Source organism: Carassius carassius, chromosome 3, assembly GCF_963082965.1.
Source record: "Carassius carassius chromosome 3, fCarCar2.1, whole genome shotgun sequence".
Lineage (NCBI taxonomy): Eukaryota > Metazoa > Chordata > Actinopteri > Cypriniformes > Cyprinidae > Carassius > Carassius carassius.
The window spans coordinates 9,002,411-9,017,277 of NC_081757.1; the positions used below are offsets into that span (position 1 = coordinate 9,002,411).

The 14,867-nt window shown below is 34.0% G+C and overlaps 1 protein-coding gene across 2 annotated transcripts in view; it reads left to right on the forward strand.

Moving 5' to 3' along the window:
• Positions 1-9,820, forward strand: part of lrrk1 (leucine-rich repeat kinase 1) — an 83,677-nt gene extending 73,857 nt beyond the window's left edge. For both annotated transcript variants that reach the window (XM_059527540.1, XM_059527550.1), the window contains 3 exons: positions 3,079-3,977; positions 7,760-7,861; positions 9,429-9,820. In XM_059527540.1, the coding sequence (XP_059383523.1) occupies positions 3,079-3,977; positions 7,760-7,861; positions 9,429-9,606 (1,179 nt within the window). In that variant the 3' untranslated portion in view covers positions 9,607-9,820. The remainder of the gene's footprint in view (positions 1-3,078; positions 3,978-7,759; positions 7,862-9,428) is intronic.
• Positions 9,821-14,867: the final 5,047 nt, after the last annotated feature.

The following is a 14,867-nucleotide window of genomic DNA, read 5'->3' on the forward strand; positions in this document are numbered from 1 at the left end:
ATTTAAAAAATTTAAAAGAAATAGTTAATCAAAAAATTTGCTGAAAATGTACTGATCCAAGTTGTATTTTGTTTCTAATTGGGAACAGATTTGGAGAAATGTAGCGTTACATGACTTACTCACCAATGGATGCTCTGCAGTGAATGGGTGGAGTGTTGATTGCTTGTGGATTATTGTGATGTTTTTATCAGCTGTTTGGACTCTCATTCTGACGGCACCCATTCACTGCATAGCATCCATTGGTGAGCAAGTGATGTAATGCAACATTTCTCCAAATCTGATGAAAAAACAAACTCCTCTACAGTACATCTTGGATGTCCTAATAAGGGTGAAGCAAATTTCAGCAAAATAATTTTTTTGTTTAAACTATGCATTTAAGTATTAAAAAACAGCTAACAAGAGCCAAAAAAACCTCTAAAACCAGCAAAGCAGACCAAATTGTTGGCCAGGTAAGAACAGCAGGCTTGATATTTTAGGTAATTGGGCAGGTTCCATCAGTTCCTCAGTTCTTCAGTTCCTCTCACGTTTGAAGTCACTGTCGTCCAGGTGTTCCCAATCTCCCTCGCTTCAGCGGACGTCCCAATGACAGATTCAATCCTCTTCGCTTCTCTAAACGCACTTAAACGAGCCTCACTCCCTTTGAAGTGCCCTCTGTTCCCATCGTCCATCCGCTGTGGGTCACTGACAAACTGGATGTCAAAAGCAGTCGAGGAGATCAGGAAAGGAGCACACAGCTGGTTTGGGACTGTCAAGACGGTTTCAGGGTGGAAACTCTTTGAGATATGGCACTAGGACAAAAATGCATGTGGAGGCGAACTAAAATATTCAGAGAATAAATTATGGCATATGGTTTGACAAGATGTGAATGGTTTTATAGTATGACGCTCTCTATTTGTGTAGATTCTCCAACATCCAGGCCATTTAGAAGTTAAATTCATCAGGATAGATCACAACAGAATATATATATATATATATATATATATATATATATATATATATATATATATATGTATGTATGTGAATCAGCCCTCTCAACTAGAGATCATCTATATTAGTTGTCAGTATGGAACTCATAAATCTTGTGTTGAAATATGCAGCATTTCATTCATAGTGGCACCAAACTGAGTTACCAAATATATGCATTATTATATTTGACAACTTATTTCTTGTGATCTCGACTTGATGGAAAAGTACAAGTTTTTGGTTGATAGTGGAGTGTTTTGGAAGTCTAGTTGAAAATGGTCATTATTTTACCTTTACATTATTTTGTGTTTGGTGCCACTAGTTGTGGAGATCATACAAATTTACATGTTTTTAACATTTATTTTATATTATATTATTTTACAGTATATTACATTTGTAAAAAGGTATTTTATTAAAAAAAATAATTGTATAAATGTAAATTGTAAATTAATTAAATTCATATGATATTGCTTAATTCTATATTATAAAGTATTAATGTATTATAATCTTATCTTTATATGATATATAGATTAACAAACATTATTTACAAATAAAGTCAGTTTTGTACTAAGTTAACATTGAAATATTATATTAATAAATAATTAAATGAATGCGTGTAGATATTGTATTAAGTAAAATATACAGTAGTAGTAGTTAAAAATCTATTATTTTATTGTATTACATTATAATTATATATTGATGTACATATAGATTTATGAACCATGTACAAATAAACAATATTGACGTAAATATTCTATCAAGTAAACATTAGGATTACATATTAATATATATAAGTATTATTTATAAATATAATATTAACATAGTGTTATATTTATAAATAAGTATATATCATTATATAAGTATATATGAACATATCATTGTATTAAGCATCGATTAATATATTGTTATTAATAAATGTAAAAATATTATATTGATAAATAACTATATTAAAGTCATATTTTAGTAAAATTTCATAGTATATTACGTATTACATGTTTTATGTTATAATATACATCACTGTGTGAAAGTCTGTCAGACAAAAATCTTACTGCAATATTACAATTAATGCCAAAATGAATGTTTGGAAATGTAAACTGAAATTATCCCATTGATGCTTCAGCAAAAGATAGAAATAATGATAAATATGCACAGTACTATATATATATATATATATATATATATATATATATATATATATATATATATATATATATATATATATATATATATATATATATATATATATATATATATATATATATATATATATATATATATATATATATATATTAGATAGATAGATATTAATGTGAATAATTAATAAATATTAAATAATTACATATAGAAATATTGGTTGCACTTTATTTTACAGTACGTGTACTTACATTTACTTGTAGTGTACTTAGTGTATTTATATAAGAAATTCTGGTAATACAAGGTAACTACATGGGGTGGGGTTAGGTTTGGGGGTAGGTTCAGGGTTAGTACCTAGTTATTACATAGTTATTGAAATTACTATAATAAGTACATAGTTTGTACATGAGGAACGGGACTGTAAAATAAAGTGCTACCTAAATATTTCTAAAATAGTGTTATTATATTAATAATTATACTTAAGTAAGCATTATTGTATTAAATACTTTTTTTTGCATAAAATAATAAGTGACCCTGGATCACAAAACCATTGATAAGGGTAAATTTTTAGAAATTGATATTAATACATCACCTGAAAGCTGAATAAATAAGCTTTCTATTGATGTATGGTTTGTTAGGACAGGACAATAGGACAGTGGCCAAGATAAAGCTTTAAAAAAAAAAAAAAACTGGAATCTGAGGGTGCAAAAAAAATCTTTTAAAGTTGTCCAAATGAAGTTTCAAATTAAAAATTAAGTTTTTATATATTTACAGTAGGAAATTTACAAAATATCTTCATGGAACATGATCTTTACTTAATATCCTAATGATTTTTTTAAGCATTAAAGAAAAATCGATCAATTTGATCCATACAATGTATTGTTAGCTATTGCTACAAATATACAAATATAAATATATAAGACTGGTTTTGTGCTTCAGGGTAACATAAAACATTTATTTACTTTGTCACTTGTGTTTTAGTCTCGCCCACAGGTGTTTGCTGGCATGTCTGATGGTCTCATGGTGGTTTACTCTCTGGTGGACGAGATGCCCGTGGAGGGTGAGACTTACATCTGCTCGCACACCATCAACAAGCATCTGCTAAACATGGAGGACTCGGACCCTCGACAGCGACCGTATGCTGTGCGCAACATCGTGCCGGTGTGCACCGGGTCAGAAGTGTGGTACACCAACGGCCCCGGCGTGCTGGTCATCGACAGCCTGACGCTCCAGCCCATCCGCCGCCTCGAGCCGTATCTGCCACCGTCCTGCCTGGTATCCATGGTCTCGTCTGCCAGCTGCTGGAGCGACGAGGCCGTCTGGTGTCTGGACGATCACACCAACACACTCCACATGTATCACGCCGCCAGCTACCAGATCTGTGCTACGTACAACTGCAGCGACGCCAACCCATTGCGGGATGTGTTCCCCGTGCATAGGCCGGCTGGGGTCGTGTCCCCTATGACCCCTGATCCTGACATGGATGAAGAGTCTCTTCCGGCTGCCTTGGAGCCGCTGAAGGTAACAGTCACACACCGGGAGGATGCGGGAACGCAGATACTGTGCCAGCAGGACTCTCTGGATTACTGCTCCATGACGTCCTCCGGCTTTAGCTCGGAGCAGCTGGATCAGATTGGCCTCCCTTTCCCTCACGTTGAGCGCTCCAGTTCGGGAGCCCTCAGCTCTTTGACCAGCTCCAGCAGCTTGCTTTTATCCACGGACTTCGAGGAGGCGGACAGACTGCCGGACGAGCCGGTTTCACCGGAAGCATTTCCATCCAGGAGCGCAACAGATCCAGAAATAGCGGCTCAAAGCCACACACCAGAGCAACTAAAGGCTTTGAACATCATTCCTGTCAACAGCACCATCTGGGTGCCCAGGTACGATGTATTATTATAAAAAAACTAAAAACTAAATTATTATTTAATTTAAAGTGCCCCATTATAGGTTATGAGTGCACAAAGCTAGCACGCAAAAAAAAAAAAGTGACGATCTGCTGCGTGAGATCACGAGGCGCTCCCTCTGGCATGATAATCTTAATGATATCTTGCGGTGTGTGATGTGCCACGATGTTCAAATCCTGTAGTGTGTGCATGTTTAATATTTGAGGGAAGATAATCTGCCTAGATTCTCCTCGTGTGTGCTGCAACCAGATTTCAAAATCGGTTATGATTCTAAAACTCCTGTAATGTGAGCCAGGCTTTAGAGCTGTGTTACACACTGCATGAAAGGTAAGTTTCAAAAATCCATAATGGGGCACTTTAAAATTTCTTGAAAATGCAGCTATTATAATCAGTGTGTAAATACGCTTCTATTTAATTTTATTCATTTTTTTAACAAGATTAATACTTTTGTTTTTAAAGGATGCATTAAATTGATCAAAACTGACAGAAAACATTTATATCTTATAAAAGGTTTCCTTTTGCAGTAAATGGTGTTCTATCATTCATATATTTGGGGTTGGTGCAAATTTTTTTCAAAATCTGGTATCTGGTATTTTTACCTATATTTAAGCATTTTCCAAAGTTATCCGATATTGATTTTAAAATGTCTCTTATTTTGAGGTTTTACCAATATTGGTTTTACCAATATAAAATTTTATATTTTACCAATATTTAAGCATTTTTCTATTGTCAGATACCCACCGATAAATGGTTATACTGATATTTTTCTTGATAATTAAGCTTTTTTTATATATTTTTTTAGTGCAAATAACCTGTATCTGTATTGGTCATAAAAAAAATTATATAAGTATAATTTTACTCTTCGGCTCCAGGCTGTACTTATTTATTTTTTTAGGAAATATATAGTAAAAACAGAAATATTGTAAAATATTATTACAATTTGAAGTAGCCTAGTTATTTTCTATTTGAATATATATCAAAATGTATTTTTTTCCTGTGATCAAAGCTGAATTTGTCCAGCATCATTACTCGAGTCTTCAGTGTCACGTGATCCTTCAGAAATCATTCTAATGAGGATTTGCTACTCGAGAAACATTTCTCATTATTATCAGTTGTGTTGCTTCATATTTTAGTGGAAATTATTCATATTTAGGGGTTTTCATGTTTCTTTGATGAATAAAGTTCAAAAGAGCAGCATTTTTTTTATTTAAATGGAAATCTTCAGTAACATTATAAATGTATTTTCTGTCACTTTGGATCAATTTAATGCATCCTTGCTGAATAAAAGTATTAATTTCTTAAAAAAAAAAAAAGTTTGAACAGTAGTACAAATGCAACAGGAGTAGATATAATGCTATAATCAGTACTTTTCATGACTAGTTGATCTGATAATTTTGACAGTTTTTTTGTTTAATTGTGCAGCTGACAGACAGCACAACAAACATTGAGCACAACTTACAAGCAGTTAGAACAACATCTCTGATGTTACAGTCAATCTAAAATCAATATTGACCCCATTTATTTTCTTAATGCGCATTACTTTATCTTATAATAAAATGTAATATATCTTTAAGACCTCATAATCTTTTCTTGTTTTCATAGTCATTACGCTTGGAAATACAGTATGTCTCAATACAATAGTAACATTGGTTGAAACTCCAGTTTCATGACAACTTGAAAACTTCAAGGTACAGGAAGCATGTTAGACAGCTTATAAAATATTAAGTTACAGCCAAAGTGTGTGCGTGCAGGTGTCACGGACATGCATCAGTCACAGCTGGTATTAGAGCAGTGTTTAGCTAGCGTTTGCAGTGCTTTCATCTCAATAGCAGGTCCTTCTGAACTTAGTTTGGGCCTAAAACTGTCTGACTGTAGTTGTTTATGTAGAATTAGATCTGTCATTGATTTCAGACTAAGATAAATACTGTTCCGGGAGCAGCAAAGGGACGTGTCCTGCATCAATTAAACATTCGTTTAAAGAGAGTTTAAACACAGGATCAAGGGCAGAATGAAGTGTTATCTCTGGAGTGCGCATTAAAATTACCATGTTTTATTCATGAATATAAAAGCATTATAATGTGAGTCTCAGGAGGCGTTGGACTTTATTCTCTGTAACCCATACACCACAGAGCAATCAGGTCACACAGGTGCGCTCATGTTGATCTCAAGAGAAACATAAGGACATGATTTATAAAAGGAGCTTCCTGTGAGAGTTTGCTATTGTGTATCAGTGTGTGATGTGTGCATTCATCCAAACAAAAAAAGAATAATTCAGCGGACAATATTGTTTAGCATTTATTATTATAAACACTAATCCCCCAGCGTGATTTCAGTTAATGCTGACAAAAATTATTCATGCAGTTGTGCAGATTAAGTAGACGTTCGTTCTGCAAATGTAAGTGGGTTGAGTGCAATAAAATTACGTTCAAAAAAATGATCAAGAATTGTTGCATTAGCTCATAATTAAGCCAACTAAACAACCAGCACAGAAAGAAGAAAAAAAAATTATTTATATTTTTTTTTTCTTCAGTGTAGATATTGTTCTGCTAGTTAAAAAATGACTGGAAATGTTATGGAAAATAATTGATCAGAAATGTCTTTTAGTGGCTTTAAATATGTTTTAGTCATTTGGGAGATGCTGTTCAACGGACAGAGAAACTCAATGTAAATGAGAGGCCTGTTCACTGCCTTTATTCCTTATTAGTGCATCCTCGTTTCCTTCCTTTTTTGTGCTCTGTAACTCCTCCAGGATGGAGAAATAGATGTACAGACATATATTTGATGAAAGGAAAATTCAGAACCAGATCAGGAATCTGCACTTGTGTGGATGGATTTTGTTTAATTAAAACAAGCTCAGTAAATCTTGATGTAGCAACATACAGTACACTGTTATTCTTTGTAAGATATGCAATTTATTTTCATATAGTTAATATCTTTTAATATCTTAAAAGATAATATTTAAATGTTTATTTACATTTAAGATTTATTTACTTATTATTTTATTTATTTAAGCTTTAATTTAATTTCACTAAATAAAATGTATATATATATATATATATATATATATATATATATATATATATATATATATATATATATATATATATATATATATATATATATATATATATATATATATATATATTTATTTATTTATTTATTTATTTATTTATTTATTAGTGGTTTATTTATTTACATTGATAACATTACTTTTTATATTGTGTTAAAAAAAGACTAATACACTAAATATGCTTAATATGTTTTTAAATGCATTGTTTTTTATTTCATTTTATTTATTTATTTGACTAATTTTACATAATTTATTTAATTTTTTATTTAAGTTTGATTTAATTGTGAGGAACATAAATTTTACTTTTAAATGCATGATTTTCATCTTTAATATTATATTGTCAACAAAAATGGACTATGAATCTGTATGAATGTTTATTATTATTTTTATTTTTTTTGTTTTAACTAGCTATAAATAGTTTTTTAATGGTACATTTAAAATTAACATTACTTTTTATATTGTGTTGATCAAAAATAATTACTATTTAATCCTTTTTTTAAACCATTTCTAAATATGTGGATTATTTATAAAAAAAAATATTACATTTTCAATAGAAATGTGTAATATAATTTTATTAAAAAATTGTACATTTATTTTGAACTAGCTAGCTATGAATGAGTTTTTATTTCTGTTTATTGTGTGTGACAGTGCAGTGTATAATGAGAGTGTGTGTGTGTGTGTTTGTCAGGCGTGGAGGAGACATCATGGTGATCGAGGTGCAGGAGCAGGCGGGTGCGCTCAGGGGTCGTGTGATCGCCGTGCTGACGCCTCCTGGAGTGTCCGAGTACGGGTATGTGTGTCAGCGACCAGTCACACATTAATAACCAAACACGATTCCACACTGTTCGTGACACTGATCGCCTGTAGCAAACTGAAATCAAGCCCAGAAAGATTCTACAGACCAGTTCTGCATTGATTTTTGAGGAGAAAAACTCTCAAAGCAGTCTTTCTGCTAGACGAAAGCCAATCAAATCTTAATATTTAAAGATGCTTGTATTTGTACCAAAATATACTAGAATAACTGAATTTGATTAAAATTGATTAAAAACAGATTAAATCATCTGCATGACAAAAAAAGATGGCTAAAATGAGCAGTTGTAATTCAGTTCTTCATAAATATATTTCATGCACACACAGCAGACATGTGTCTCATAAGAGCTTCACATGAACACATTAAAGTGTGCGCTTACACCCTCATTTAGTCTGCTGACAAAACCCTCGTAAAAGTCCTTTATAAACACAGTCTAAAGCTCTCATCGGAGTCAAATTAATTGCACTGATTCCTCAAGTTACAAAGATTTCTTGTGCATTTAGATTTTTGTCTTAGCGTCCATGTGGCCTTGTTTATATATTTGTTTACTTTGTAAATTGTTTATTTATGGTTTATTTATTTTGTTTTTAACATTACTTTAAACTAGCTATATATGAAATATATATTTTTTTATATTATTGTTTTTTATATTTAGTTTTTTGTAACTTGCTTTTAAACTACCATCTATTTATATATTTTTTTTCTATTCTAACTAAATATGATATAAATTTGTGTACACACACACACACGTATATATATTTATTTATTTATTATGTGTGTGCGTGTATATATATACAAAGTCATTATACACAGTCATTTCTTTATTTGATTGTTTATTAAAATTATTTGATCTAGCTTATTTATTTATATGTCAGTGTTATTTTCTTTTATTTAAATAGTTTATTATGGTTTATTTATTTTACATTTTTTATTTTAAACTGTATTGAACAAAAATTTGACCTGAAGTACATAAAATCTTTAATTTATTTAAATATTTGTTTTATTTCAGTCGTAGAGGTAAAACCTGTCCCCCTATTGTAATAGATTTAAAAAGGCAGGAGCATCAGGTTTAGACTTTCTGCACATCTCCTCTGGAGGCCTCCATTCTCCCTGTTCCTCATCTTCTCACAGTTCAGTTAGAGAATTGATACATCCTTCATCATGACAGCGTCTGATCGCTTTCCAGGCCACAGGCTGAAGGACAGTGGAGTGAGAAATCAAGGAAATCATCAATTACAGTATTGAGAAGCAGCCAGAATGATAAAACACATAAATAATTCAGTACATAAATAAGTCTTAATAATCACAACCTCTCTGAAGAAAATGAGAATGGCTGCCAGCCTTATTAGTGTGTTTGTGTAGGTTTTCAGAGGGAGCTTTAGTTGAAGTTAGCGTTGTTCTGAAATGTTACTGGTCTCTGTCCGTGCCGGCTCTCAGCACAAACACACATTCATCACACAGTCAAGGCTTTCAGGCCTGTGACTGCTCCTCTATGACAGTTCTGCGAAGAGTCCAGGTTATTTTCTTCTTCTCGTCCGTCTCTCAGGACTCTGATGGAGGCGGCGCTCGTCGCAAAGGACACCCTTGTGTGCGGCTTCCATAAAGAAAACATGGCCTGGTGCCTGGCTGTCTGGAGGAGCTGGGGAGGCCGTGAGCTCGAGCTCTTCTACCAGGGCTACGAGGAGCTCGGCCGCTTGGAGAGCAGTCTGAGGAAAAGGAGGTAGCTGTGTAAACGCCACACACTTGTGTGTGTGTGTGTGAGAGAGACCGAGAACACAGATACAGGTGTTGAGCGTGGTTACGGGACCAACTGGAGGGAATACATACACACACACACACACATACTGTATATGGACTTGAGGAAATCTAATCCTGCAGGACTTGGCCACATACACATTTCATATATATAAAGTATCTGCTGTTATTCTTTTCTGCTGGTTTGATCTGGTTGTGTAGTTGACATTTTCTGTTGTAAATAATATGAGCATTTCATCTATATAGAATGAATGTTATTTATTATAGACTGTTTAAATCTCATGCTGCATGTGTAAAAAGTTGTTACTGAACTGTAAATATGCTGAACAGAAAATTATAAATAAATCCACTGCATTTTTTATTAAAGAGACTGTGTGCAACTGATGCATTAATGCTGCTCTGACCTGAAGAACACATTACTACAAACAAACATTTGCATTTGCAATATAAGAGTCTTGGGTTTTATTGAAGTCTGTTTCCACCATAGAATAAATAAACATAGCAAATTGGTTTTTTTTCTTGCAATTATGAGAAGAAAAAAGATAAATAAAATACAAATTTGTAAGATGTAAACGTGCAATTCTGATAATAAAAGTGTCAATTGTGGGATATAAACTCACATGGAACAATCTGAATCTTGAGATAAAAAGTCACAATTACCTTATTTTTTTTATTTCATGGTTGGAAGATATATGAGATGCAAGCTTGAAATTTTGAGTGAAAAAAAGTCTGAATTGCGAAATGTAAGTTCAGATTTCTGAGGGGAAAAAATCTGAATAGCAAGATGTTAACTTGGAATTATAAGAAAAAGTGAGAATTGTGAGATATAGAATTGAATTACAAGACAAAAAAGTCAGAATTGCGGTATGTAAACTTGGAATTACAAGAAAAAAGTCAGAATTGTGAGATGTAAACTCGGAATTACAAGAAAAAAGTATGAATTGCTGGATGTAAACTTGGAATTACAAGACAAAAGTCAGAATTGTGAGATGTAAACTCAGAATTACAAGAAAAAAGTATGAATTGTTTATATCTTGCAATTGAGTTTTTTCTCAGATTTGCAAGAAACCAATTCCAAATTGCATATTTTTTGAACATTTTAAAATAACTTTTTTCAACAGTAAAGAATCATTTGTGGAATAGAAAGATACCATAAAGATCACAGGTTCATCATGGAAGCAGATGCTAATAAAGAAGCTTTATTTTAAAATAATTCAAAATGATAATACCACTGAGCTATAGCTTTTAAAATATAGATGTTTTCAGAGATGAGACAATTCAATTCAAGTTATATATATATATATATATATATATATATAGAGAGAGAGAGAGAGAGAGAGCTTTTTATGATACAAATCATTGCAGAGGAACTTTACAGAAAATTAAGTTTCTACAATATTTAGTAGTAGCTTATCAGTGGTGACTGTCAGTTTATGTGCATATGACAGGATTTTTCTGAAAAATTAATAAAAGACGTAGTCATCCAGACGATGAACACTATTAACAGCAATTATTATATGATGCAATCACAGTTGTGGCAATATTTGGTAGTTCTGTATGTTGTTTCAGGATTAGCATCCTCTGAGGTCCTCTGAGGGTCAGCATCATCTCTTCTCAGGTGTTCTGGATCCAGACTGGAGATTGTGTAAATCCTAGTTACCACGGGATGTAAATCCCATTGAAAAACAGAGAAACAAATAGAGACATAATTAGTGTAGCTGCTGTTCCAACAAAGTAAAATGAATTAGTTTGACCCAAGCTAAAGAATAAGAATGCACATTTGATCAGATACAACAGCAGTCATAAATTAGGAAATGCATTATTTGAATGCTTGGAAAAAGAGATGTGGTTTTTAATCTAGATTTAAACAGAGAGAGTGTGTCTGACTCTGAACCCCGAACATTGTCAGGAAGGCTATTCCAGAGTTTGGAAGCCAAATGCGAAAAAGCTCTAAAGGACTTTGCTATTCTAGGAACTACCAAAAGTCCAGCATTTTGTGACCTTAGGGGAACTTATAGGTAAGTAATAATAATGTGTAACTGATATGGAACTTAATAGGTAGCCAGTGCAGAGACTGTAAAATTGGGGTAATATGATCATATTTTCTTGACCTGGTAAGGACTCTAGCTGCTGCATTTTGGACTACCTGTAGCTTGTTTATTGAAGAAACAGGACAACCACCTAGAAGTGCATTACAATAATCCAGTCTAAAGGTCATGAATGCATGAACTAGCTTTTCTGCATCAGAAACAAGTAACATGTTTCGTAGCTTGGCAATGTTTCTAAGATGGAAGAATGCTGTTTTTGGGGAAATATGGTTTTCAAAAGACAAGTTGCTGTCTAATATAACACCCAGATTTTTGACTGTAGAGGAAGCAACAGTATAGTCGTGGCCAAAAGTTTTGAGAATTACATAAATATTGGAAATTGGAAAAGTTGCTGCTTAAGTTTTTATAATAGCAATTTGCATATACTCCAGAATGTTATGAAGAGTGATCAGATAAATTGCATAGTCCTTCTTTGCCATGAAAATTAACTTAATCCCAAAAAAACCTTTCCACTGCATTTCATTGCTGTCATTAAAGGACCTGCTGAGATCATTTCAGTAATCATCTTCTTAACTCAGGTGAGAATGTTGACGAGCACAAGGCTGGAGATCATTATGTCAGGCTGATTGGGTTAGAATGGCAGACTTGACATGTTAAAAGGAGGGTGATGCTTGAAATCATTGTTCTTCCATTGTTAACCATGGTGACCTGCAAAGAAACGCGTGCAGCCATCATTGGGTTGCATTAAAATGGCTTCACAGGCAAGGATATTGTGGCTACTAAGATTGCACCTACAGTAAATCAACAATTTATCGGATCATCAAGAACTTCAAGGAAAGAGGTTCAATTCTTGTAAAGAAGGCTTCAGGGCGTCCAAGAAAGTCCAGCAAGCGCCAGGATCGTCTCCTAAATAGGATTCAGCTGCGGGATCGGAGTGCCACCAGTGCAGAGCTTGCTCAGGAATGGCAGCAGGCAGGTGTGAGCGCATCTGCACGCACAGTGAGGCCAAGACTTTTGGAAGATGGCCTGGTGTCAAGAAGGGCAGCAAAGAAGCCACTTCTCTCCAAAAAAAAACATCAGGGACAGATTGATCTTCTGCAGAAAGTATAGTGAATGGACTGCTGAGGACTGGGGCAAAGTCATATTCTCAGATGAAGCCCCTTTCCGATTGTTTGGGGCATCTGGAAAAAGGCTTGTCCGGAGAAGAAAAGGTGAACACTACCATCAGTCCTGTGTCATGCCAACAGTAAGGCATCCTGACACCATTCATGTGTGGGGTTGCTTCTCATCCAAGTGAGTGGGCTCACTCACAATTCTGCCCAAAAACACAGCCATGAATAAAGAATGGTACCAAAACACCCTCCAACAGCAACTTCTTCCAACAATCCAACAACAGTTTGGTGAAAAACAATGCATTTTCCAGCACGATGGAGCACTGTGCCATAAGGCAAAAGTGATAACTAAGTGGCTCGGGGACCAGAATGTTGAAATTTTGGGTCCATGGCCTGGAAACTTCCCAGATCTTAATCCCATTGAGAACTTGTGGTCAATCCTCAAGAGGCGGGTGGACAAACAAAAACCCACTAATTCTGACAAACTCCAAGAAGTGATTATGAAAGAATGGGTTGCTATCAGTCAGGATTTGGCCCAGAAGTTGATTGAGAGCATGCCCAGTCGAATTGCAGAGGTCCTGAAACAGAAGGGCCAACACTGCAAATACTGACTCTTTACATAAATGTCCTGTAATTGTCGATAAAAGCCTTTGAAATGTATGAAGTGCTTGTAATTATATTTCAGTACATCACAGAAACAACTGAAACAAAGATCTAAAAGCAGTTTATCAGCAAACTTTTTGAAAACTAATATTTATGTAATTCTCAAAACTTTTGGCCACAACTGTACATCCGTCTAGTTGCAAATTGTAATCCACAAGGTTCTCTCTACTGTTTTTTGGTCCAATAAGAAATATCTCTGTCTTATCCAAATTTAATAGGAGAACAATATTGGTCATCCAGTCTTTTACATTTTTAACAGACTCTTAATTCTGTTAGAAGTAATAATTTAGAAGTTTCACCTAGTCTCGTTGAGATATATATAACTGAGTATCATCAACATAACAGTGGAAACTAATCCCGTATTTTCTATTAATATTACCAAGGGGCAACATGTATATTGAAAATAGCAGAGGACATAGGACGGGTCCTTGTGGCACTCCATATTTTACTGGGGATAAATGAGATGACTCCCCATTTAAATAAACAAAATGGTAACGATCAGACATGTAGGATCTAAACCATCTTAGAGCCTGCCCTTGAATACCGCATAATCGATCTATGAGTATGCAATGAAAGTGTTTCAATGTGCCAAGGCTTGCAGTGCTAAGGTTACAGTTGATTTTGCCTGCTGGCGTTACATTTCAACATGAACTTCTCTGGAAATTACTCATGTAGTAAAACAGCCCTGAGCTATTTACAAGCTACACTTTTATTGCACGCTCTTACATCGGCTCGGCACACATAATTAGCAGTATACATGTGTGGTTATTCATGTGAGATGCAAGGACACACATACAGTACATGAATGCTGGAGTGATGTTTGTGATGACATATTAGACATTTGCCCCTCAGAAGTGCAGCAGAACAAGTTCACACAGAGATCCTGAATTCACATTCACTTGCTGTGTTCCTGCTGCTGTGATGATGATGATGACAGGACTCACACAAACACACACCTGGAGGTCCTTCAGGAACTGAAATTACAGCAATTCCAGCTCGCTGACAGAACAGAGAGCGTCTCACTTTGGTGACTTTTATCACCTCCTAGCTTTACTTCCTATAAATCTCTGCGGCCTTCAGATATGATCATGTCTGACTGATGTGAGACGTTTTTTTTTAAACTGTAATGTGTTATTTACATTGTAAATATAATTACATTATTGCATGTTATACAATACAGTTAAAGTTTTAAGCCAAGAAACATTTCTGGTTATCAATTTAAAAAAAAATTGTACTGCCTTACAATTTGGGAAGATATTCATTTCATTAGCTATTAGATGCTGTTGTTTTTTTTTTTCACTTTCTTTGAGAATGAATGAAAAGTTCAAAAGAATCTGATATGTTGCAATCATTCACAACAAACACTGATGTCACAGGAAGACCTTTCGTAACTGTTTTATGATGGAG